This window comes from Microtus oregoni, unplaced genomic scaffold (assembly GCF_018167655.1).
Source record: "Microtus oregoni isolate MIOR12 unplaced genomic scaffold, Mior012 000005F_ref0000423, whole genome shotgun sequence".
Lineage (NCBI taxonomy): Eukaryota > Metazoa > Chordata > Mammalia > Rodentia > Cricetidae > Microtus > Microtus oregoni.
The window spans coordinates 20,267,482-20,293,628 of record NW_024543064.1 but is presented as its reverse complement, the minus strand read 5'-3'; the positions used below and the strand labels follow the sequence as shown (position 1 = coordinate 20,293,628).

At 44.6% G+C, this 26,147-nt stretch overlaps 1 protein-coding gene and 1 non-coding gene across 3 annotated transcripts; both read right to left on the bottom strand.

Annotated features, from left to right (window-relative positions):
- Window positions 1-278: 278 nt before the first annotated feature.
- Window positions 279-26,147, bottom strand: Ppp1r8 (protein phosphatase 1 regulatory subunit 8). Of its 2 annotated transcripts, none has more exons than XM_041653189.1 (7): window positions 26,054-26,147; window positions 23,904-23,964; window positions 15,144-15,297; window positions 13,435-13,655; window positions 10,896-11,040; window positions 6,166-6,230; window positions 279-1,714 (listed from the first exon to the last, which is right to left on the bottom strand). In XM_041653189.1, exons 1-7 carry the CDS (start codon window positions 26,107-26,109, stop codon window positions 1,361-1,363), a joined length of 1,056 nt encoding a protein of 351 aa, XP_041509123.1. In that variant the 5' UTR covers window positions 26,110-26,147; the 3' UTR covers window positions 279-1,360. The 2 variants fall into 2 exon arrangements, with proteins under 2 accessions (XP_041509123.1, XP_041509124.1); XM_041653190.1 differs by lacking the exon at window positions 26,054-26,147 and adding an exon at window positions 17,788-17,813 and having other exon boundaries at window positions 23,904-23,918.
- On the bottom strand, window positions 21,076-21,240 carry LOC121448966. The gene has a single exon (XR_005974434.1).

Here is a 26,147-nt window from a genome sequence, read left to right as displayed (position 1 = left end):
GATGACTCTTGAGTCCCTGGTCCTACCATCCTTGCTTCTCAAATGCTGAGTTAACTTGTGTGACTGGAATTTGGTCCCTTCCTAGAAAGCCCTGTCTCTGCAGTGAATGAGACTCCAGGACACACCAGACTTAAGCCTTGCCCACACCCCTTGCTTGGAAGTACCTGTTCTATGTTCTGACCAAGGGCAGCAGGTACCTCTTCAACCCTGAACCCTGGGGTCTCAGTCTGGGGGTTACAATCTGTAATGAGAATTTTCACATTCTTTGGGGGCTACTTTTATTTGTGGTAATTACAGGGGGCAGAGCACCAACTCCCAGGACAACAGTCATGCCCCCTGATAAGTGTCTCCAGGCAACAAGACTCAAGACCACCCAAATGACAAAAGTTACATTTAATTTACAATGTAATAAAGGTTACAGGTAAAAAGCTACACTTAAAGCAGAAAAGGCCCTATTACACAAATGTACAAATCTGTACAAAGCTCATACAATGGTTCCTACCTTGTCTCCTGTTAGCCAGGTCTAGCCTGGAGCTCTGAATAACCACAATGCTCCACTTGGGAAGGGGGATTTCAGGGGGGAGCCTCCAAACCAAGAGCTGGGCACTGTCCTCCTGATACAAACCTGGCCCTTGCAAAGTACAGTCTTTTCCTGTTCATCATGAGCCACCCTAACTGGTCATATTCTTAAGAAACTGCCTCATGGCACACACAAAAGTTGATGCCACAGGAGGGCAGCACAGGAACTAAATGCCAACTAGCAAGTGGAGTGTTCCGAGTGGACAAGGAAAACAGGTCAAGTCTAACAATACCGTAAAAACCCATAAACCTGTGCCCATGACACTGGCCACAAAGGGAACTCAATGGTCTCACTCCAGCAGGAAGGACAGAGGAGAAAGGCCTAATTACTGGACCTCAAAACCATGGACCTAAGAGAACACTTGAGTTTACACCTTGGTTTAATAAATGAAGAATACCAACCAACCTGGGATCCATGGCAACCATTTTGCTACCTGGGACTCACAAGGGAAATGAATTTAAATGAGGCTACCTCCTCCTCCACAGCTCTGGATTCCACCTGGCCGTGTGTGCCGAAAACGGACCTAGGTGGAGGCGGAGGGAGAGCACCAGGGCAGTCTGCTTAGGGCCTGGGGAGCCTTTCTCCACACTTCCGTGTTCTGACTCAGGTCTCTAACTGGCACTTCAGCCCCACCCCTAGTCTCAATATTACGAATTAGGGGCCCAGGAGACTTTCTGAAAGACGATACCGCACACACAGAAAGTTTCCTCCCTAGTTCATTAGCCCCTTTGCCAGCCTCCACCCATCCCACCCATCCCACCCGCTCCATAACCAAAAATATCAAATCAGTAAGGAAGGTGTGGGCTTCTTGCCAGGCCAAGCCTCTTTTGCGTATTTCTTCTTCTTGGGTTCGTTTACAGCTTCAGGGTTATAGACTGCAGGGTTTGGTGTGGGGTTTATGGTCACTGCCGACGGCACAACAGGAGTCAAGTCCACATCAGGGGCGAGGTTCGGGTATGGCATGGGCAAGCCACCGATGAGTGCTGTTCCATGGATGCCATGAGGTTGGGAACCTGTATCATTATGTGTGGGAGGCAGGCCCCCGTATAGTCCTCCGCTGAAGGCAAAGTTCTGTATGCGCCTGCTTCCTGTCTCCTCCAGGCCCAGGGAGCCAGAGCCCTCCATCCGTTTCTTCTGTAGTTTGCCATAGGAGAGGGGAAAAAACAGAAAGGAGATATGAGGTGAAGCCCTAATTTCTTTCCATTCTAGCCTTAGAAAGCTAACACTTGGGAAAAGTTCCACTTTGTAGCCCATTGTTCCTGAACTCTCTCTCAGGGTCTGATGCCAGCTAAGCAATGGCTCTTTTTATGTCTTTTGAGACAAGTGTCTCTCTTACACAGTCCTGGAACATTTTTGGGTTTTTTTGTTTTGTTTTGTTTTGTTTTTGGGACAGGGTTTCTCTGTGTAGCTTTGGCTATCCTAGAACTCACTCTGGAGACCAGGCTGGCCTTAAACTTGAGAGATCCACCTGCCTCTGCCTTCCAAGTGCTGAAATTAAAGGCGTACATCACCACTACCAGCTAACAGCAATGCTTGGTTATCCAAATCAAGCTGAGAGAGAGGACACTGCTGTGTTACCAAAGCCACCTTTACCTTCAGCTCTAGGGAACCCCACACCTGCGACCTCCAAGGGTACACACTCACTAATGTGCACATTCCCACATAGATACATACACACAACTCACAATAAAATGAGCAAATGACTACCCCGTTTTGGTTTTTCAACAAAGGGTTTCTCTGTGTAGTCTTGGCTCTCCTGGAACTCACTTTATAAACCAAGCTGGCCTCAAACTCACAGAGATCCACCTGCCTCTGCCTCCCACGTGCCAGGGTGTGTACTACCAGAATTGACTAGGACCATTCTTTATTTGAAGGGCAAAACCCATTCTCTCTTAGGTTGATGCTAAGTAAGAAATTAAAGTGATAATTTGCTTATTTTGGGGGCAGGGGACATAAGAAGTGCTAAGTCCATGTTGGGTGCCCAGTTCCTTTGGAAACTTATTTCTAAGATGTAGGGCAGAGGCTCATTGTTACCGTACAGCAGAGCCTGTTCACAGTCACCTAGCTAATCAGTTTTGACTCTAACTAGGGCTGGTTTACTTCCCCTCAGGCAACGTGGTCTCTGCACCAAGGAAGACACCATGTTCACTCAACTGGCACTATGTACTATATATAGCTTTGAACTTCTGGACCAAAGCAATCCTCTTGCCTCAGCCTTCTAACTAGATGGGAACAACAAGCATGCACCACCCAGTTAGGTGCCCCCTTTTTTCTTTTGTTTTTTTGCTTTGTTTTTACAAGACAGGGTTTCTCTGTGTAGCTCTGTCTTGGAACTCACTCTAGACCAGGTTGGCTACAAACTTAAGAAATCTACCTGCCTACATTTTGAGTGCTGGGATTAAAGGTGTGCACCACCACACCTGCCTGGCCTTGGGTGCCCAATTTTTAAACAGTTCAAGAGTAATCAAATTTGTGTCAAGAATGTGTGTGGTTCACTAGGAACCCAGAGCCAAGGGGAGAAGACTAGTTTTAAAGGGTTGGGGAACACCCTATCTCAAATGAGGTGGTGGTCAAACACACACATCTGGGTGTCAAAACTCAAACTACAAATACAAACTGTTGGGATAACAGACACGCAAGCGTTACACCACAGTAACACCGACACAGAGGCGCCTGCTGGCTTTGTATGGTAACAGAGCATACGGAAAGATGGAGAGAGGAACTCAGGAGAGTGTCAGGGTTACGGCATCCTGCAGAGACTCTATCACAAGGCATCACTTATGTGGAACAGTTGCCCTGTCCAGGACTCTTGCTTGTTGTACCTAAAATTTTATTTATTAAGCCAGGTGGTGGTAGCAGCACACCTTTAATCCCAGCACTCAGGAGGTAGAGGCCAGCCTGGTAAACAAAGTGAGTTCCAGGACAGCCAGGGCTGCAGAGAAAGCCTGTCTCGTATCCCCTCCCCACATAAAGCGCGCATGTGTATGTCTGTCACAATACACTTATGGGAGCAGAGGACACCCTGCAGGAGCCAGTCCTCTCCTACCCTGTGGACACTAGGGTTTGAACTCAGGTCAGCAGGCTCGGTGTCAAGGACCTTTATCCACGGGCTACCTTGTCAGCTGTTTTTGATAAAGAATCTAAATGGAGCCAGGCTGGTGTTGAATTTGATTATGCAGTTGAGATGACTTTGAACTTTTTATTTTATTTATTTATTTTTTTAAAATATTTATTTATTATGTATACAATATTCTGTCTGTGTGTATGCCTGCAGGCCAGAAGAGGGCACCAGACCTCATTACAGATGGTTGTGAGCCACCATGTGGTTGCTGGGAATTGAACTCAGGACCTTTGGAAGAGCAGGCAATGCTCTTAACCGCTGAGCCATCTCTCCAGCCCAACTTTGAACTTTTTAAAAAAGTTTTCAAGACAAGGTTTCTCTGTATCGACCAGGCTGTTCTTGAACTCAGAGATCCACCCGCCTCTGCCTCCTGAGTGTTGGAATTAAAGGCACGTGTTGTTATTGTCCAGCGACTTTGAACTCTTGATCATCTTGCTTCCACTTCCCAAGCACTGCAATGATAGGCACCATCAAGTCCCCACTCCTAGAGTTTTGTTATTATTATTATTAACTTAAAGATGAAGCAGGAACTCTGACATTACTTGTCAATTTACTTTAATGTAAATGGGTTCCACAAGTGTGGATTTAAAAAACCAGATGGAAGACATTTGGGGAAAAGAAATCATCTCTCCTGGGAATACGTAGTCTTTTTTCCCTTTTTGGCTCATTATTACTCATACAATAAGGTGTAACAACCATTTATTTTTGTACTGCTGGATTGAGCCTAGATGCTCTACCATTACACTATTCCTCTCGTCTAGCCTAACAGCTCTTACCATGTAGTACGTATTAAGAGCAATTTAGCTAGATGGTGGTAGCGTACGTCTTTAATCTCAACACTCAGGAGGCAGAGGCAGATCTTTGTTGAGTTTGAGGCCAGCCTGGTCTACAGAGCGAGTTCCAGGACAGGCTATGAAAAACCCTGTCTCGAAAACAGAGTAACTTAGATATTTAAAGTGTGAAGAGCTGGGAACGGTGCCAGTCAGAGAGCTCCACCCTCAGCACCAGAGCATGCAGAGAAGTGTGCAGGAACCAGCAGATAACACATTTTCTGTACCTGACCTGGGCACCTGGCTGAGAGTGTGAGTAGTCTAGAATCCATTCCTTACAGGGATCAAAGACGACCGCCTTCTAAAGACCGAACAACTCAAACCTCCTTCAGCAATGCTGATTCGCTTCTTGCCAGCACTTTGGGCACCTATGTAGCAGGTATTTTGTCAGGGTAAGGGGCAATGTGTATCCTTTAGGCAGTTCTACCCACCAAGGAGCTCAGCAATCTGAGAATGAGGGCATTTTGGTAAGCTCTACCACTCCATTCCTAAACACACTGATCTGTAAACCTAACCTGAGATCTAGAACAGGGTCTTCAATTTGTGCCACTCCTGTGCATACTGTAAGGTCATGGCTGGGGTAGAAGAGAGAGCTCAGTAGCTATGAGCACCTGTTGCTTTTGTAAAGGACCCAGGTTCAATTTCCAGCACCAACATGACAGCTCAAATCATCCGGAACAATAGTTCCAAGGGACCAGACAGTCAGTCTCTTCTGACATATGAAGGCATCAGGCACACACATAAGAAATTCATGTAGGCAAACATTTATATATATAAAAACAATAAATACATAAATCTTTAAAAAGCCATAATAACTTTTTTTGGTTCTGTTTTTCTGAGACAGGGCTTCTCTGAGTAATGGCCCTAGCTGTCCTGGAACTCACTTTGTAGACCAGACTGGCCTCAGACTCACAGAGATTCACCTGTCTCTGCCACCCGAGTGCTGGGATTAAAGGTGCATGCCACCAGACTGGCAAAATAAGTTTTAAACCACATCAATGTTTCTCTTTTACCTTGAGCAAGCAGAGAAGACAAAAGGAAGGTAGAGCCATCTGCCTGCTGAGGGAAGATGACTACCCTTCCAGAGAAAACTGTTTGTACACTATTCTGGCTGGCCACCTCAAGTCCTTGTACGAGGACTCCAGGATTTTTGAGACACAGGGTGAGGGTCTCCCTGAAAATGGGAGGAGGAGGGCTGGAGAGATGGCTTAGCAACTGAGAGGACTGGCTGCTCTTGCTGAGAGCCCAGGTTCAGTTCCCAGCATTAATATAACAGCTCACAACTGTCTTTAACTCTAGTTCCAGGGAATCCAATGCTCCCTCAGGCTTTCTAGGGCACCAGGCATGCATGTGGTATATATAAAAAAAAAAAAAAAATTAAAGAGATTTTTTTTTAAAGGGAGAGAAGCACCAGATGTTTTAAAATTACACAGATAAACAATCATCTATATAGGACAGTCCCTCCCCCCTTTTCTCTTCCTTTCTTCTTTTTTTTTGGGGGGGGGGGGTTGTTGTAGAGCTGGGGACCAGTCAGGACTCTGGTAAGCACATGTACTACAGCAGAGTTCTATCCTGAAGGTGGTTTGAGCCCAGACTACTTAGTATTTCACACACTCTCAATAGGTGTTTCCTACCTTGACCGGGACCACTGCAGTCTGCACCATGTTCCGGAAGCGACCGACAGAGGGATCCACATCCTCTGCAAAAGGATATGAGAGCAGGGTTGGAAGAAAAAAGGATTCTGTACACCAAACCATCAGCTCGTTCAAACGGGAAAATACAGCTAAGCTAATACTAAGTACTAACACGTTAAGCACGTTAATACTAACGTGTTAAGTCTTCCCAACACCCCATGAGGCAGGGACTGCTGAACCACCTTGAGTAGGTAAGAAACAGACCAAGGTTTGGAAGAGACAATGCACTAGGCCGGTCCGGTTGCCCGAGACGGGAGGGGCCAGGACTTGAACCCAAGCAAGCAGAACCAGGCCTGTGTGATGCACTGCCTTCCCAGAAGTTTTTTTTTCTATTTCTCTTTTGAGGGCAGATAAAACAGCAGACCATTTTAGTGACAAATGTAATGACAAGTGGCCATAACCACGCATACCGCCATGTCTGTTCACCAGCAAAGAACAGGTTTAGGAGTTCCCAACTCTCACTAGAGGGTCTGAGCAGCCTGTCAAAGCAGTTCCTTTTCTTGGCTTAAGACACACCCCACTACCCTACAGAGCTTCTGGACTCACAAGAGAGGTACAGAACCCACTTTCAGTCACTATTTCAGCCTCAAGCACTGGCTACTATGCAGAGAAGAGTGTGGTACTACCCTGCCTTTGAAGAATTCATAGTACCAAACCACAGGCTACAACACATCACAGGTGGATCTCTCTGAGTTCAAGGCTGGCCTACATACACTTCCAAGCCAGCTGGGGCTACATAGTGATACCCCGTCTGAAAATGGAAAATTCTGGATTTTCAGTTTTGCACAAGTGTGGATAAGTGTGTGAGTGCATGTGTCCATGGAGTACAGTGATGTGGGAGTGTCATATATCAATCTGTTGATTTCACTGGTTAAGCAATAAAGAAACTGCTTGGCCCTCATAGGTTAAAACATAGGTGGGAGGAGTAAACAGAACAGAATGCTGGGAGAAAGAAGCTGAGTCAGTGAGTCGCCATGATTCTCCCACTCCAGGCAAACGCACGTTAAGATCATTCCTGGTAAGCTAGCTCTTGGGCTACATAGATTATTAGAAATGGGCTAGTCCAGGTGCGAGAGTTAGCCGAGAAAAGGCTAGATATAATGGGCCAAGCGGTGTTTAAAAGAATACAGTTTCCGTGTAATTATTTCGGGTAAAGCTAGCTGTGCGGGGGCCCGGGTGCCGGGGACGCAGCCCCGCTGCTCCTACTACAACAGTACAGAAGACAATGTCAGATCCCTGGAGCTGGAGTTACAGGTGGTTTGGAGTTGCCCAAAATAGGTGCTAGGAATGGAACCTGGGTCCTCTGCTGAGTCATCGTTCCAGCCCCAACACCAAAGTGTCAAGTACTCTCCAAGCAGAGAGGTGGCTGGGCTGCTCCACAATAAATATAAAGGTCGCATCACCAAAGGCTGAGTGAGTAGAAGAAGGCACACAAAAACTTTAAGCAATCATCAGCTTAATATCATCACAGAAAATGAGTGCTGTTTCTCAGGTGCCATCACCTTAAACTTTTAACACATGACATTAAGTCAGGCACCGTGGCACACACACTCAGAAAGCAGAGGCAGGAGAAATCAGCAACTCAGCACTGAGTTTGGTTACATGAGATTCTGTCAGGGGCATGAAACAAGAAATAGTTCAGTCAAATCTAAGAGCACTGGCTAGAGCACCCAGACCCCATTCCTAGCACCTACATGGCGATTCATAACATAGACCAGTTGCATAGTCCCTTCCCTGGCTACTGCAGGCATGCATGTGGTACAGACACATTTGCTGGCAAAACACCCATACACACATATAAGTTAACACATACATTAAATATATAAATAAATAAAAAGCTATCCAAATTAAAATAAAGAAAACAAGGGAACTGGAGGGATGGCTCAGAGGTTAAGAGCACTGCCTGCTCTTCCAGAAGTTCTGAGTTCAATTCCCAGCAACCACATGGTGGCTCACAAGCATCTGTAATGAGATCTGGTGCCCTCTTCTGGTCTGGTGGCATACATGCAGACTGTATACATAATAAGATTTTAAATCTTAAAACAAAACAAAACAAAAAACAAACAAACAAACAAAAAAAAACAAACAAAAAAACCCCACAATGGCACTCGGGAGGCAGAGGCAGGCGGATCTCTGTGAGTTCGAGACCAGCCTGGTCTACAAGAGCTAGTTCCAGGACAGGCTCCAAAACCACAGAGAAACCCTGTCTCGAAAAACCAAAAAAAAAAAAAAAAAAAAAAAAAAAAAGGAACATTTGCTGCTCTTCAAGAGGATACGGGTTTATTTCCTAGTACCTACACCAGGTAGCTCACAACCACTTTAACTGAAATTCCAGGAGATCCAATGCCCTCTTCTGGCTTCTGCAGGTACACGGTCCACATACAACACATCTGTGTGTGTATATATATGTACACACGCATGAGAGTGCACGCACACACCAAAACCTTGCCATGGTGGTATGTGAGCTAGGTAGCCTAGCTTCATCAGTTTCTAGGTTGGTGAGAACAAACTCCTCGGGGCTGGAGAGATGCCTCAGTAAGCAGGTAAGCACTATGATGCCTTGCCTAACCAACACATTGCCTGGTAAGGCTCCATGGTGCTGATTTCTGACTTCTTTTTTCAAGCTAGCTAGAATATACAGCACTTTGGTTTCCGTCCCTGGTACTGAAAACTATGAGGACCTCTGAGCAAGCTTCTCAGATTGGACATCTAGTCTGCCTGAGCATTTCCTTTAACACCACTGCTCTGGGAAGGATCCACTCCATGCACTATCAACATGTACGTGCCACTGGACAGATGCCCCAGGTTCGTCACAGGTCCCCCTCTCCTAAAGGCTTTTCTTAAGCACCTATGCATGCATTAATGTATCTCTCTGTGTGCAGAAGTGTGTGTCTATGGAAGTCTTTTCTTCTAATACAGAGGTTCTGGTGACCAAACTCAAATGCAAATGCCTTTACCTGGCAAGCTATTTTACAGACGGAAGATTTCTTTTGTTTTTATGGGGTTTTTTTTTGTTTGTTTGCTTGTTTGTTTTTTTTCGAAACTAGCTTTGGAGCCTGTCCTGGAATTCACTCTGTAGACCAGGCTGGACTTGAGCTCACAGAGACCCGCATGCTGCCTGGTCTTTCTAAACATAACCCACAGGCTCTGGTTTTGTCCTACTGGAGCTGGGCTTCCCTTTGTTCCCTTATAGCCCCAGCATCCAGAGGATTGTACAGATGACTGAGAACCAGGACTCAGGAGCTCACTCAGGACTGCACAAGGGTGACTGTCCCAACCTTCTCTTACTGCAATTCTGAATTGCACTTGATGAGTCCCAATATACCCTGAACCCAGGCTGTTCTAATTGAAGGAAAACCCCCTACGTCACTGGTCATTCCTGGCCCCACATCCCACCATGGGCTGTCAGTGGAGCAGAGGTCCCGTTTAAATAACTGATATTTTGAACTTGAATGTAGAACTTGCAAGTCATTCTCTCAGCATCTGAACACACTACGCACGTGCTGCCACTCAGTACCGCCCATCTGTCAGTCACTTGAGATGCAACAAACGCTCAAAAATGAGCAGTGACCCAACAAACCGGCAAACTCAGGGGTCTGTGGTGGTCTGAATAAAATGAGCAGTGACCCAACAAACCGGCAAATTTAGGGGTCTGTGGTGGTCTGAATAAAAATTGGTCCCCATAGGCCCACAGGGAATGGCACTAGTAGGAAGTTTGGCCTTGTTGGAGTGGGTGTGTCACTAGGGGGTGGGCTCTAAAAAGCTCAAGCCTGGTCAGTGTGTCACTGTCATTTCCTGCTGCCTACGGTGAAGATGTAGAACTCTGAGCTACCTCTCCAGCACCCACCATGTCTGCCTGCATTCTTGGCATGCTTCCCGCCATGGCTGTAAGGGAGGAAGCCTCTGAACTGTAAGCTAGCCCCAGTTAAATGTTTTCCTTTATAAGGGTTGCCCTGCCATTGTGTCTCTGCACAGCAGAAGAATCCTAAGGCAGCACCCTTCCCTACAAACTGATGCCCTCACCTTGCTGTCATCTCCACACAGACTGCAGGGGACAGAGAGGAGTTTCTAATGTAAGTCATGGTGGTAAGATGGCACTCCAACCTTAAAGCTACCAAACCCATTCAGAACCAGAGACAAGAATGCTGTTTTGAGTGAAGGTAGCAAAAGCCATACCTCACTTAAACCTTCATGTACCATGACATACTGGGTGAGTAGAGAATGAGCTTGTTTATATACTATACAGTTCATAGCCGATCCTTTAGTCCCGTCTTTTAAATGGTAACTAGATAATGCCTGGATGCCCACAGTACTGCGCTAGTGAACTTCAGAGATCATCTCTCACAGGAGAGCACCTTCTAGCTAATTTCAGTCAGGAACATCCCCAATGCCCACAGACTGTGCTTGCTACTGAGACCTTAACCTTTCCATCAAAAGAAAGTAGGGGGTGGCTGGAGAGATGGCTCAGCAGTTAAGAGACTGGCTGGCTACTCTTTCCAGAGGACCTGGGTTCAATTCCCAATTCCCAGCACTCACATGGCCGCTCATAACTGCCCATAACTCCAATTTCAGGGAATACGACACCTTCACACAGACATACATGCAGGCAAATCATGAATGTACATGAAATAAAAAAATTACTAAGAAAAGAAATTAGGGAGCATTCTTACCTGGGTTGATGATCTCATCGTCTTCACTGAAAGTCACCCGTGAGTTCTTCCTCTTCCTCTTTGGTCTCTGAATGTCCAGATTTCCCTCCTCAATAGTGAGAGTTGAAATCCGTTTGTTGTGGGCAGTGTTGAACTCTGTCAGGTTCTAAGCCAAGGTTCACAAAGGAAAGGCTAGAATTAGCACATAGGGAGTTTTGCAGAGAAAATACTAAATAAAAGGCGATAAAGCATCTGGGGCTTCCACTGACCTCCCAAGGCCAGCGAGACTGCCTTCTGCCCTCAGAGGATTCACACTGTCCTAATTACAACTATTAATAGAGAACACGGAGCATCCTCACTGACCATGGGAGAATGCCATTTAAACGGAGGGGAAAGGCTGGGATGGTACAGGGTGCCTCTGAAATGAGGTATGGTGGTTTACTTTCCTGGTCTTGAAGGAGCGCTACCATGACTTTATGCCAAGAATTAAAACTTCAAACAATCCTCCTGCCTCACCTCTGTGTGAGGAAGTGCTGAAATCACAAGAATGAGTCATCATACCTGACTTTCTTCGTTAAAATTCTTAAGGTCACTGGCAGTGCATTTAATTTTTGGCATTACCATCTTGCCAGTCTTCTTCCAGCACCTGGCCTCAGCTCTACTGACAATTACCCGTCCATCTATCTCATGATTAATTTGGCCGTAGCACTGCTTCCTGCTTCTTTTCACTTCACTGGACTTAACTCTAACCTGTACTGCAGCCTGAGGTATTTCAAAAATTCACGGAGGACCTAACACACTGAACTGAAAGACAGAAACACACAAGAGCCTGGAGGGGAACAGACAAGAGTGACTAGCAAGCACCAAGGCCCCTAGACATGAGGCTACTTCATAAGAAAATGACTTCTCCATTGTTATTTGCCACTGTTTTTCTTCTGGAAGCTGGGAAGCTGCTGTAATGTATAGGAACAGTAAATGTACAGGGCCGGTTAAAACTGTATTTGTACCAGGCAGTGGTGGCGCACACTTTTAATCCCAGCACTCGAAAGACAGAGACAGGCGGATCTCTGTGAGTTCGAGGCCAGCCTGGTTTACAAGAGCTAGTCCAGGACAGACTCCAAAGCTACAGAGAAACCCTGTCTCGAAAAACCAAAACCAAACAAACAAAAAAAACCCCATGTGAACAGACAAACCACACCACTATAGTAACAGACACATGAAATCACAAATTCCTGGGGTCAGTCTCTTGAAAACAGGCTGGAGATACAGATGGTTGTAGAGTACTTAGCATGCACCTGACCCTGAGCTTAATCCCCAGTACCAAAATAAAGTGAAAGATTGAAAGAAGAAAATTTTTATCACTTTGAACTTAAATTTTATAAAATGCTTGGCCATATAGGCATCCTTAACTATAAAAACAAAAATAGCCTCGTCTTTAATTTTTTTTTAATTTATTTTATTGTTTATTTTATGTATGTGGATGTTTTACCTGTATGCATGTCTATGCACCATGTGCATGCCTACAACTCTGCAACTGGAGTTACAGATGTTGTTAGACACCATGTGGGTGCTGAGAATCAACCAGGATCCTCTGGAACAATAAACAGCCTGTGAACTTAACCACTGAGCCATCTCTCCAGTCCAAAAGCAATCTAGTTTGCTTATTTATTTATTTATTTATTTATTATGTATACAATATTCTGTCTGTGTATGCCTGCAGGCCAGAAGAGGGCACCAGACCTCATTACAGATGGTTGTGAGCCACCATGTGGTTGCTGGGAATTGAACTCAGGACCTTTGGAAGAACAGGCAGTGCTCTTAACCTCTGAGCCATCTCTCCAGCCCAGCAATCTAGTTCTTAAAGATTCCTGAGCTGTCTGGTCAGTACGAAAAGGGCCAAATGAAGGCAAGTATTGACTTTGCTAAGCTAGTGTTGTTCAACAGAACTTTTTGTGATGACAGAGATAACAGTCTTCCATGCGTATACAAGGTGTGTTTGTCTTCCCACGGATAGCAAAACATGCAGATTCTCAGGGGTCTACGCAGGCTCCCACAAACTTTCTATCAACTCTAGATCATACTTAATGAGACCCTTCAACTTTGTATAAAGTTATGTTGTTTACAGACTCATGACAGAGTTGACTGAATTCTAAACATGTTACCCAAAAGTATGTGAAGACAGAATACATGAAATGTGGTTAGCGACTACTGCACTGGACAATGTAGCTCTATGTAGGCATAAGAACAGAAAAAACAGGGGCTGCAGATATAGCTAAGCAATTAAGAGCACTGTCTACTCTTCCAGAAGACCTGTGTTGGATTCCTAGCACTCACATGGTAGCTCACATGGTAGCTCTGTAATTCCAGTTCCCGGGGAGCCAACTCCATATTCTGAACTCAGTGGCATGCACACATGTGCAGGGAACCTGGTCACAGCTGGCCAAAAGCACTGTCATGACCACACTGAAAGAACCTCCTGCTACTATCATTCTGAATTAGGAAGAATGGCTACACACTGCAAAAACAAGGGTCCCAAAGACAAAAAACAACAAGGAATTACATCAAGCTCGGTCTCCTCTTCTGGAAGTCCCAGTAAGCCCTTGAGCTCATCATCCTCTCCACCCATCTTCTCGTCTCCTTTAACAGCTGATGGCAACGTCTGAGGTTTCTCTCGCAGAGTGTATGCCCTTGTGGATGCACCAAATGAGACCGTGGAGTCAATAGGAATCTGTTGAGGCTTGTGAGGTTCCAACCGAATGTGACCCAAGAAAGTGCCATGAGCTGGGAATAACCACATCAGAAACGTAAGGAGAGAAGGAAAAAGCAGCTAGTGTTCTTGAAGGAAAGCATCATCTTTGACTTTCTTAGGAAGTCAGCCCACCACTGACCTACCAGCTGGTAGGTTGGTTTTTTGTTGTTTTTTTTTTAAATTTATTTCTTTTTATTTTATATGTGTTGGTGATTTGCCTGTGTGTATGTCTATGTGAGGGTGTTCTGTCCCCTGGAACTAGAGTTACAGACACTTGGTAGCTGCCATGTGGGTGCTGGGGATTGAATCCACATCCTCTGGAAGAACAGCCAGGGCTCTTAACTGCTGAGTCATCTCTCCAGCCCCCAGCCCTTGGTTTTTCAGACAGGGACTCACTATGTAGTTAGGGCTAGGTTTCAACTTACTATGTAGTCAGTTTGGACTCAAGTGAATTATGTCAACCAAACTGACTTTGAATTCATAATTCTCCTGCCTCATCGAGTGCTGGGAACATAGACACGTGCCACTATGACTGCAGAAAGAAAACCTTTTCAAGATGAAGTCATTGGGTTCACTCCATCTTGTCCTGGGTTAGGAAGCTCTGCCTCTCTTCAGTGGATCTCTCACACACCTTCAAATCTGTTCATCTCCACACTAACACCACTGCCTGGTCTCTGATGCCAGAAAGGCTGGCTCCATTCTGGGTCCAATCTAGCAGAAGCCATGCTCAAGGCACGAGGCGAGTACTGGTGTGATCTGCCCTCTCTGGCTACAACTCTAAGAACACGAAAACTGGTGGCATCGTGAGCTTTCCCCAGCACAGGAGAGGAGCCAAATCCTACCAGAGTGTGAATTTTTCCATGGCAGCACTCTACATGCTGTGAAATGGAAAGAAAAGATAAGTACTTCTAAGACAAAGCTCATGGAGTCCTTATGTAAGGAGACTGGGGAGATGTTTGTCTGTGGGTGCTCGGATGGGTGGGAGGGTCAATCTGATGAGCAGAGAAGTACAATTTTGCACATTTTATTCTATTTATCATGGCAAACAAGCAGACTTTAGCAGTCTACACCAGCAAGTCTCAACTGCATCTCTGTAGACTATTTAAAGCAAAGCTTAAAATCTTATTAAATACAGTGTAATTATGAAATTAAAATTGTTTTAATTCAGTTAAAGCAAAATATACCTGGGATAAAGAACCTATTGTAAATAATAAAGATTGCTCAAAACAAGTATTTTGTAAACACCCTACACTGCTGCATACCAGTGACACTATTCATGATTTCAGCTTCAGCTGATCAGAATTCACCATAGTCTCACAAGCACTTCAACATCAACATTCTGAGTTCCTTCATGCCATTTTTATTTTCTCCACTATCTTTTCTCCTCAGTCAATGATTAAAAAAAAAAATAAGAGAAACTCAGAAATAAAGAAGAGCCGGATTAAAAAAAAGTTTCCCAGCCCAAGACCTGGAACAGCATTTCAGTCCCCATAGGGAGTGGGGAGGGGGCAAGCACTTACTGCTGTTGAGATCTATCAAGAAAACTCTCTTCAGGTGCTTGTGGTAAACCAGGGCCGCGTGGACTCGAGAGCAAGACTGGTGATCGATGGTGAAGTCACACAAATCAGGGTTTCTCCCAAATAAGTAATACTTCTTCTCATCAATAATCAGTTTCTAAATAAATATGAAGTTGCATTATTACTTCAGTCTTACTGCAACTAAGTTTAGCAGAAACTTCCAAACATCTAAGTGAAGAGTCTTGAATAGGTAAAACTTCCAGCAGTTGAGAAAAGCATCTCCCATTGTTAAGTCTAGGGTCTCATGAGATCAGTGCAGGGGCTTTCCCATGCAAGCTTCTGACCATTATAAGATCCAAACTGGGAGCACGCCTTTAATCCCAGCACTCGGGAGGCAGAGGCAGGCGGATCTCTGTGAGTTCGAGACCAGCCTGGTCTACAGAGCTAGTTCCAGGACAGGCTCCAAAACCACAGAGAAACCCTGTCTCGAAAAACCAAAAAAAAAAAAAAAAAAGATCCAAACTGGGAACATCTTCCACAGGCACACTAGCTCCAAACTAGCCAGCATGCATTCTTCTCTCACTTTTAGCTAATATAAAACATACTGACCAGGCAGTGGTGGCGCAGGCCTTTAATCCCATCATTTGGGGGGCAGAGGCAGTGAGACTGAGGCCAGTCTGACCTACACAGAGTTTCGGACAGCTAAGGCAGTTACAGAGAGATTCTCTGTCTTGAAAAACAAACCAAACCAAAACAAAAAAAAAAAAAACCCAAAATAAAACACCCAAAGGTTCAGTGGTTAAGAGTACTGGTTGTTCTTCCAGAGAATCTGGGTTCAATTCTCAGCACCCACATGGCAGCCTACAACTGCCTGTAACTCCAGGGGATCCCACATCTTCACAAAGACACTTGTAGGCAAAAGACCATTGCACAAAAAATAAAAATAAATAAGTCATTAAAAAAAAAAAACAACCAGCTGGGCGGTGGTGGCGCTCACCTTCAATCCCAGTACTTGGGAGGCAGAGGCAGGTGGATCTCTGTGAGTTCGAGACCAGCCTGGTCTACAGAGCTAGTTCCAGGACAAGCTCCAAAACCACAGAGAAACCCTGTCTCAAAAAACCAAAAAAAAAAAAAAAAAAAAAAAACCAAACCAAACAAACAAACAAAAAAAACCCAACCAGAAAACATATTATTCCATTAGTTCATTCTGGCCCCTGCGGATATTATTCACCCACTCCATGATTGCCACTGAATTTCCAAACAACAGGCTTCTTCCCCAAGGTAAGGGACTCATTCAAGTTCAGCAAAAATGTCTTCAGGGCAGGACTGCTAGCTGAAGAATAGGGATCTGGGCTTTTGAGCAGCAAAAATAAATGCCTTTACCTATTTCTAAATACTTCTTTCAAGTCAGTGGCACAAACTTACCTCAAGAATGTTCTATGAGCCAGGCGGTAGTGGCATGTGCCATTAATCCCAGTACTCAAGAGGCAGAGGCAGGTGGATCTCTGTGAGTTCAAGGCCAGCCTGATAACTGAGCGAGTTCCAGGACAGCTAAAGCTACAGAAAAAGGCTGTCTGGAACCCTCCACCCCCATGCTTTCTGTACAGGCCCACCTCTATGCACTCAAAGCAGTTTACTAGGCTAAGACTTTTTGACAGAGGATTACATTTCATCTTGCCAAACACAATTCTCCACAGTATAGAACTGGTATGAAAAAAAAAACTGTTCTTAATTCTATTAAATGTAAGTGGCCTCTCCCTGTGAGATAAGAATTCTTGTATCCATTTTCTTTTTCAAATGTAACTCTGGGGACTGAAGAGATGGCTCAATGATTAAGAGTAGTGACCGCTCTTCCAGGTGATGTGGGATTTCCCTCTGTATGCTGTGATTACCATTAATGAATAAAGAAACTGCTTTGGACCTATAGCAGGGCAGAACTTAGCTAGGTGGGGAAAACTAAGCTGAATGCTGGGAGAAAGAAGGGCAGAATCAGAGAAGTCCCCCACCCCCACCCCACAGACAGACGCTGGGAACTTTACCCGGTAAGCCACAGCCACACGGCAATATACAGATTAATAGAAATGGGTTAAATTAATATAAGAGTTAGTCAATAAGGAGCTAGAGCTAATGGGCCAAGCCATTAAGTCTGTATGCCTGAAGGCCAGAAGAGGGCACTAGACCTCATTACAGATGGTTGTGAACCACCATGTGGTTGCTGGGAATTGAACTCAGGACCTTTGGAAGAGCAGGCAATGCTCTTAACCGCTGAGCCATCTCTCCAGCCCCCTAAAACAAGAATTTTACTAAGGGCCAGAGTGATAGCTGAATGCCTTTAACACCAGCACTCAGGAGGCAGACAGGGGAGATCTCAAGAGTTGGAGGCCAGCCTGGGCCATATAGTAAGCTCCAGCACAGCCAAGGTCATTATATAGTAAAACCCTGTTTCAAAGGAGTAGAAATAAATAGGGTTGAAAAGATGACACAGGGGTTGAGAACACTGGCTGCTTTTACAGAGGACCCAGATTTGGACGCCCAGAACCCACATGATGGATCCTAACTCTAACTCCACTTCCAGGGAATGTGACTTCTGGCCTCCACAGGCATCAGGCATGCACACAGTGCAAATAAATGTAGGCAAAATACTCACATACATACAGCACAAATACCTTTTCCCTTAAAAAAAAAGATAGTTTGATCAGTAAATGAGTAGGAAGGGCAGAAAAAGGAAGTGCATCCTCTGAGCTGAATCATGCGCTACAGTCGCAGGATGAAGGACACGGGAATTACTATTGACGCATTCTTATTTCTAGCCTGACACTAGTGGTCTAGTAATGTAGAATGAGCACTGGATGACCATCATTTAATATGCTGTCTTTTTCATTTAAATACAAGGTCTCATTACATTCTGGAGCCATTCCACCCTATATTCCTAAAATCTCCGAGATGCCAGGAATGGTAATAGCTATTACCTTAAAACTTCAAGCCAGGCAATGTGGGGTACACTTTTAATCCCAGCACCTGGGAGGCAGAGACAGGGGGATCCCCAAGTATGAGGCCAGCCTGGTCTACAGAGTTAGTTCCAGGTTAGTCAGGGCCACACAGAAAAACCCTGTATCAGAAAACAAAAAGAACTTCAGAGGTTAAGGCAAGTTCAAGGTCAGCCTAGGCCCTATTCTCATTCTCTCTTACACATACACACAACAACAAAACAAACCTGAGAAAAGCCAGCAGAAAGCTTAGAAGAGATGCACAATGAGGTAGAAAGCCAGAAACCAAGATTATCTATTCACCCTTGACTAAGCCCTTGAACTCAGGGTAGGTAATGTACCAGGAAGGGGTCTGACCATTCAGGACGTATGTATTACTGTCCCCACATCTCATGCAAAAAAGACTTCTGGCATCATTAGCAGCAACAACTGCTATGCTCTCACCTGTCATATGTTTTATAACGTATGATCAGTGATGACAATCCCCTAGAGCTGACATCCTTTCCATTCTAGAGATGCAATATTGAGACATACCAACCCCTTTACATTTAAAAAAATAAGATAAAATAAAATAAAGAAGCTGGAGAGACAGCTCAGTGATTAAGAGCACTGGCTGCTCTTCCAGAGGTTCAATTCCCAGCACCTACATGGCAGCTCACAGCTGTCAGTAACTCCAGAGTCCAATACCCTCAGACAGGCATACATACAGGTAAAACACCAATGATCATATAATAAAAAATAAATTATTAAAAAGTAAAATAAATAAATAAAATTCAAATCTACTTAATTTTACAGTTTATTATTTTTTCCTTTCCTTTTTAAAAAACAAGATTTCATATATTCCAGGCTGGCCTCAAACTTGCTGTATAATTCAGAATGATCTTGGGCTGGAGAGATGACTCAGTGGTTAAGAGCATTGCCTGCTCTTCCAAAGGTCCTGAGTTCAATTCCCAGCAACCACATGGTGGCTCACAACCATCTGTAATGAGGTCTGGTGCCCTCTTCTGGCCTGCAGACATACACACAGACAGAATATTGTATACATAATAAATAAATAGGGGGCTGGAGAGATGGCTCAGTGGTTAAGAGCATTGCCTGCTCTTCCAAAGGTCCTGAGTTCAATTCCTGGCAACCACATGGTGGCTCACAACCATCTGTAAAGAGGTCTGGTGCCCTCTTCCGGCCTGCAGGCATACACACAGACAGAATATTGTATACATAATAAATAAAATACATATTAAACATAATAAATAAATAAATAAATATATTAAAAAAATCAGAATGATCTTGAACTTCTGACCCTCCTGCATCTACCTCCTAGGTGCTAAGATTACATACATATACCACAAACCCATTTAAATTTGAGCATTTAAAAATGCCAGCCATGTGGTAAATGCCTTCACTTCTAGGTAGAGGCAAGTCTCTGCGAGTTTCAGGCCAGAGCTACATAGTGGGACCCACCTTAAAATAAGGTTATTTTTACTTTATGAGTTTGTGTACAACACATGTCATGTGTGCAGGTGGAAGCCAGAAGAAGGCATTCATCCCCTAGATACAGATTTATAGGTGGTTACAAGCTGCCCAACCTTAATATAAGGAATCGAACTCAAGTCCTTTGAAATGACAGAGATTCTCAATGGCTTGAGCCACCTCTCCAGATCCCAGTTTGAGCATTTAAAACCTAACCTCTACATTATATAATTTCCTTAATCCATTAGTATTAAAGTATAAACCAGCTATGAATGTTTTAAAGAGTAAATAAAGCTGGGAGGAGGGAGGCAGAGGCAGGCGGATCCTTGTGAGTTCGAGGCCAAGCCTGTACCCCCAGTGGAGCATGATTAATAAAAACCCAGAGACAGAAATATTGGGGTTCAACCTGAAGGTCAGAAAAGCAAAACAGCCAGCCCCTGGCTCTTACCTTTACTTCAGTCTGAAAATGGCAATCCTGCCTCCAGGAATCTCAGAATGAGACTGTGTGAGAGCTGTCTCCTCCCATCCTCTCTAGTGCTGGGATTAAAGGCTTGCACCATTACCACAGGGTTTCTATGGCATGTTAGTATGGCTACTGGGATTAAAGGTGTGTGCCACCATTGCCTGGTCTGTAAGGCTGATCAGTGCACCTGTTTTATTCTCTGAATTTCAAGCAAGCTTTATTTATTAAAATACAAATGAAACATCACTACATCCCAGCATTAAGGAAGTAAAGGCAGGAGGATCACAATAAATCAAAGGCCAGCCTGGTCTACATAGTGAGTTCCAGGAAAGTCATGGGGTAGCTCCTGGGACTTTGACTCAAAACCACACACATGCTGCCCCCTCCAGAAAAAAAAAGTTACTATTAAGACAATGGAAGCCTGGTATAGTGGCTCCGGCCTAAACTCCCTGCGCTTTGGAGGCTGAGACAGGAGGACTACTATAGATTCAAGGTCTGCCTGGGCTACATAGTAAGTTCTAGAACTGCCTAAAAGACTCTGTCTCAAAATGGTGATTGGGGAATGCACTCATTATTCAGAGGCAGAGGCAGAGCTCTGTGAGTGTGAGGCTAGCCTGATCTACATAGCGAGTTACAAGCTGTAATGGAGAGTTCTGAAACATTAACACCGTCTTCTAAGGTAGCATTTATGAAGGTTGAATCTCACTGTATTTCTCACTCATATTTTTATGTATGAAGATTGTGTCCTCACTAACTTGTCTGCTAATAAACCAGTGTTCACAGTGGGTTACAAGCAAGGATTCTAGGCTGCAAAAGACATTAGAGATTGAGTTGGGGGGGGGTTCTCATATTACAGGCACACACATTCACAATCAATAGCATACCAACCACAGAAATGTTAAAAGGGAGTATTAATGAAAAACACTTCTTATAATTAAGAAAGTACGTTAAAAAGTGACTCAATCATGCAATGCTCTTGCTCTAATTTTTGGCTAGCTATGGCTGATCACTATCCAGATGTGCCTCTGAGTTATAACTCAGAGTGTGTCTTTACACACTGGGCCTAAAAGACTCATGGCTTTTACTTTAATATTGCACTTCTTTAACCCAACTACCACGATATATCACAAGCCTTGAAACAAGACTAGGATATAGATAGCTCGGTTAGTATCAAGTGCTGGTCAAATCTAAATCCTTAAAATAAATACACCTAGGCTAAGGGGTACAGCTGAGCAGTAGAACACTGCCTAGAATGCACGAGACCCTTGTCTAATCACTAACTAGCCTGGGAAAATACACACACACACACATCTCAGGTCTATTCTTGTAATTGTTATCTATGGATTATAATTTCACAATAGTGTGCAACGCAGCACTTGTAGAAATGAAAGATAAGAACAATACCAGCAGCTGGGTGGTGGCGGCGCACGCCTTTAATCCCAGCACTCGGGAGGCAGATCTCTTGGAGGTCGAGGCCAGCCTGGTCTACAAGAGCTAGTTCCGAGACAGGCACCAAAGCTACAGAGAAACCCTGTCTCGAAAAACCATAAAAAAAAAAAAAAAAAGAACAATACCAGCAGATGGAGACCAATAATCATACGGTGTTGAATAAGGTAAAGGCCCTTTGAAAGACTTATTCATTATGTAGATAGTGTTCTGCCTGCATGTATGTCTGCGTGCGTGAATTGGGCACCATATCTAACTATAGATGGTTGTGAGCCACCGTATAGGTGCTGGGAATTGAACTCAGGACTTCTGGAAGAACCTCTGATGGTTAACCTCTGAACCATCTCTCCAGTCCCTTGCATGTTTATTCTTATTGCAAACTAAAGATTTACTGAGTTTTAGTAACAAAATAAATCTTATCTTTAAATTTCTTATTATTATTTTTCTGTTTCTGTGTATACTGGAAGAAACAGGCAGTGTAGGAGGTCAGAGGATAACTTTGTGTAGTTGGTTCTTTTCTTCCACATTTAGATGAGTTCCAGGGATCCAACTCAAGCTGTTGGGCTTGTATAGCAAGCCTTTTACATGTTGAGACAGCTCTCCAGCACACAAAGCAGATTTCTATGTCTTCAAATTTCACACTAGTCTACATAGCAACAAAAATTTTTCCTATGGAACCACCTGGAGTAAAAGAGGTTTCCAGATATTTTTAATTAAACTAGTTCCTAGAATATCCATTTGAGATGCCCCCTTCCATGAAAGATCTTTTCCATAAAAGAACTCAAAGGGGCTGTAGGAGACAGGCCATTTCTCCTGCTATGCCACCCCACCCCACTCCTAAGACTCCTCACTTTTTAAGCTAGCATCTGTATGTTTATTATATACACCAAGAAAAAAAGAATTACATTTAGAGCCGGGCGGTGGTGGCGCACGCCTTTAATCACAGCACTTGGGAGGCAGAGGCAGGCTGATCTCTGTGAGTTCGAGCCAACCTGGTCTATGAGAGCTAGTTCCAGGACAGGCTCCAAAGCTACAGAGAAACCCTGCGGGGGGGGGGGGGGGGCAATTACTTTTAATAACAGAACTTTGAAACTAATGTCTAATTATGAAACCAGTGGACTTACCTCTCTTTCTTGGTACATAACTACATACGTTAACACAAATAAGCCTGATATGATGACTCACACAATCCCAGCACTTGGGAGACTGGGGTAGGACTGACGACCTAAGACTCTGAAACCGGCCAGGTTACACAGTAACAGGCCACTATGGGCTATAGGAGTGGAACTTTATCTCAAATACAGAAGAATAACATCCTAGTCCTTGAGAAGCAGAGGCAGGCAGATCTCTGTAAGTTCCAGGTCAACCAAGGCTACATAGCGAGGTCTTGTCTCAACACCAATCAAACAACAAAACCCTAATACAAACTAACAGCTAATCATTGCACTTTAGAGTCTGGTGTGATAGAGACTCTAAAAACCTGTGCAAAAGCTGTAATTCCAACAAAAATTTCCTTTATAGTATTTAACTATAATTTTATTTATGTGTCTGTGTGTGTGTGTGTGTGTGTGTGTGTGTGTGTAAAGAGAGAGAGAGAGATTGATTCTGTCTCTCCCGTTTTTTCCCAGTCAGGGACCCAATGTATAGTCCTTCAACTCCCAGAGACCTGCCTCTTTTGCCTCCCAAGTGCTGAGATTAAAGGTGTCTGCCAGCGTACTTTGCTTCTACCCTTAGTTTTAAACGAACAGATTTCAGTTCCATTTCGTTTTCTTTTTTGACAAGTGTCCTACCTAACCACACCATCCCAAAGGAACTAACCCTTAATCTCATAGAAGCAGCTTCAATTTTAAACTCAATTTATATCATAAATTTCCTCAGTTATTGTAAACTATGTATCCCAGTTTGTCTGGGCCCTGCAGGCCCATGACCTGTTAAAAGCTATCTCCATTTGCAAGGTGAGAGAAATAATGAAACACTGAGTGTCGTGGGAGAGGAGAGTGTTGAGTGCTGGAGACGGAATCTAAAAAGGTTGTTCAAACGTTAGACAGCCACTCTATTACAGACACACCCTCAGTCCCATGAGCTTTTAACAGGGGGACCAAAGAATAAACAAAAAAAAAAAGCAAGCAAACAAACAAACAAACCAAGCTGGTGTGGTGGCACACACTTAATTAGCACTGGGTGGCAGGGACAGGCAAATCTCTGTGAGTTCAAGGCCAGCCTGGTCTACACAGGGAGCTCCAGGACAGCCAGGACTACAGAAAGACCCTGTCTTAAAACAAACAAAAAACCTTAAAAAACAAAGAAGAAAATAGCATTGCTGAAAACAAGCAAAGGAGAAGGGTGGGAAAGTGAGTCACTGGTGAAAACCTCTAGAACGGGGGTGTATTTCAATACCTCGATTAGCTTGTCTCCTTTCACTACATCCAGATGCAAGCCAGGTGGGGGCTTGCCTGCCCTGGAAAAGAAGAGGAAAAAGAAGCATTTTTCAGGATGAGTCCATAAATGCCTTTTACAGTCCCTACCCCATTCAACATCGTGGCTTTCCTGCCAGCCTATAATTAGCTCGTGTTCGAACAGAAGTGTCACGTACTTCACTGTGAGATCTTTCTATCTACCTTTGACACTTTCTTCCCAAGTGATTCAATTGTTCCAGAGGAGATTTTGGTGTATCTGAATTTAGAGCAAAAAAAAAAAAAAAAAAAACCCGCTGCATTTTAACACTGGCTATGCACTTCAGAGAGAAAGCAGCTCAGGGTATAAGTATGTCTCTTCACCTAGAGAGGTTTCTTCTTTTTGCTTGTTTTTTTGAGGCAGGGTCTCATCTATCCCAGGCTAGCCTCAAACCCTAGTGGGTTTGTATCTGAGAATGACCTTGAACAGCTGAGCCTCCTACCTTCACCTTCTCTGTGCTGGGATTAGAGCATACACCACTCTGCCTGGTTTAACCTGGGGTTTTACTCTAAGACAGAGTACACCAGGTGTTTTGCTGGGCACGGAAGCACACATCTGAATTCCCATCAGGAGGATCACTAAGTTCAAGGCCATCCTAGTTTATATAGCAAGTTCCAGACCAGCCAGGATCTTGCCCCCAAATAAACAAATGTTAAACCAACCAAACAGTAACAAAAATTAGTTTGGGGACTGATCGATATTAGTCTCACCACAAAACTAAGCAGAATCTATTACCCCATGAACTCTTGAGACCAAATCAGATGTATATTAGGGGAACTAGGGCAAATCAAACTCATGCCCCCTAAATCAAGTATCTTGAACAGGTCTTTCTATAAAAACACAATTAACCGAACTTTTCTCTATACTTCGCTTTATCATCCAAAGGGGATGTGTGCATGTCAAGTCACCTGACAATTAATGACAGGTGATCTCAAAGAGTCTCTTTATATTTGGCTGGCCCAAACTTGAAATCAGTGCAGCCAGGGACCGGTGTGGATAAAGAATTTGTAGGCTGAAGCAAATGGATATATATATATTTTAAAGCTTAAAGAAATCCAGAAAACAGCCAAACATTCATTTGCTTCCAGGGCCCTTACATTTGCACAGAAGAAACATACCGTGTCTGTCTAATTGAAGATTCCACAGTCATCTCACGGTTCTGCTCCAACATTTTATGGCACTAGCTGAAAGGGCAGTGCATTGGACAAAAGCCCATTTTGTTCGAGAAACAGGTTACAATGAACATTAAAGCCAAAATGTATTTTCTGGATATCCTATGATGTGTGTGACTCGGGCCTAGGAGCTGAGAAGGACGCGTGGGTTTTGCCCTTGAAGGTCTCAATGTAACAGAAGACCGACAAGTAACATGTTAACAACCGCGAGGAGCCGCAACAGCAGAAAGGGCTCTAACTCGGGGGGCATCCTCGTGCAAAGCAATGCGTATTTATCCATCCTGCACCCTACTCAAAGCTTAAGCCACTTTACTACTCCTATCAACTTCCAGAGGGATGAAAAGGATGTATTCCAGCAACTCCTGGTGTCTTTTGTACCGAGGTTCGTGCTGGTCTGGTCACCGAGAACAAGGGGCTAGTTCCGCGCCATCCCTGCCCTCGGGGAGCTCCCCAGTCCGCGGGAGGAGGGTCAGCACCGCCTTGAGGATGCAGCAGCCACGGAGGGATGCAGCATCAGGTCGGGCCCGGCTAGGGAAGCCTGCTCGTGCGCGCCCGGGACGTTCACCACGGGGCCCAGGTATGATGCTCCCGGAGAGCACCAGGCTCTCAATGAGTTGGGGCAAGTTAGGGGCCAAGGCCTGAAGCACCTCGGCGAGCGGCTGATCTCCCAAGGGCTGCCTCAAGTGAACGCCTTCGAGCCCCCCAACCTTGGGCTTCTTCGGAGCCTGGGCCCAGGTTCCTCCACACGTCGCCCGGCCCCTCGCAGCGGACAGTTTTCCCTCAATCATTCCAGGCTCCTTTGGAGCCGTTCGTTTAGTTAGAAAAAAAAAAAGAAACAAACAAACAAAAAAACCCAGCCTCCCTTCCTGCCCCGGTTAGCCCACGCCAAGCCGCTCCAACCCCAGCAGCCCCGGCACTCACCAAGTCGGGCAGTCGAACAGCGGGAGGCTGGAGCCGGAGTTCGCGGCTGCCGCCATCTTGCGTCTCCCCCTCCCATTTGGCGGGCCCGAAGCAC

Excerpts from the sequence above, each read along its gene's own strand:
- Ppp1r8 (XM_041653189.1), bottom strand. The coding sequence starts at position 26,109 with ATGGCGGCAGCCGCGAACTCCGGCTCCAGCCTCCCGCTGTTCGACTGC. Across the intron at positions 13,656-15,143 it reads CTTGATAGATCTCAACAGCA|CTCATGGCACTTTCTTGGGT; the intron begins GTAAGTGCTTGC and ends GGTTATTCCCAG. Across the intron at positions 11,041-13,434 it reads AAGAGGAGACCGAGCTTGAT|AACCTGACAGAGTTCAACAC; the intron begins GTAATTCCTTGT and ends ACCTTGGCTTAG.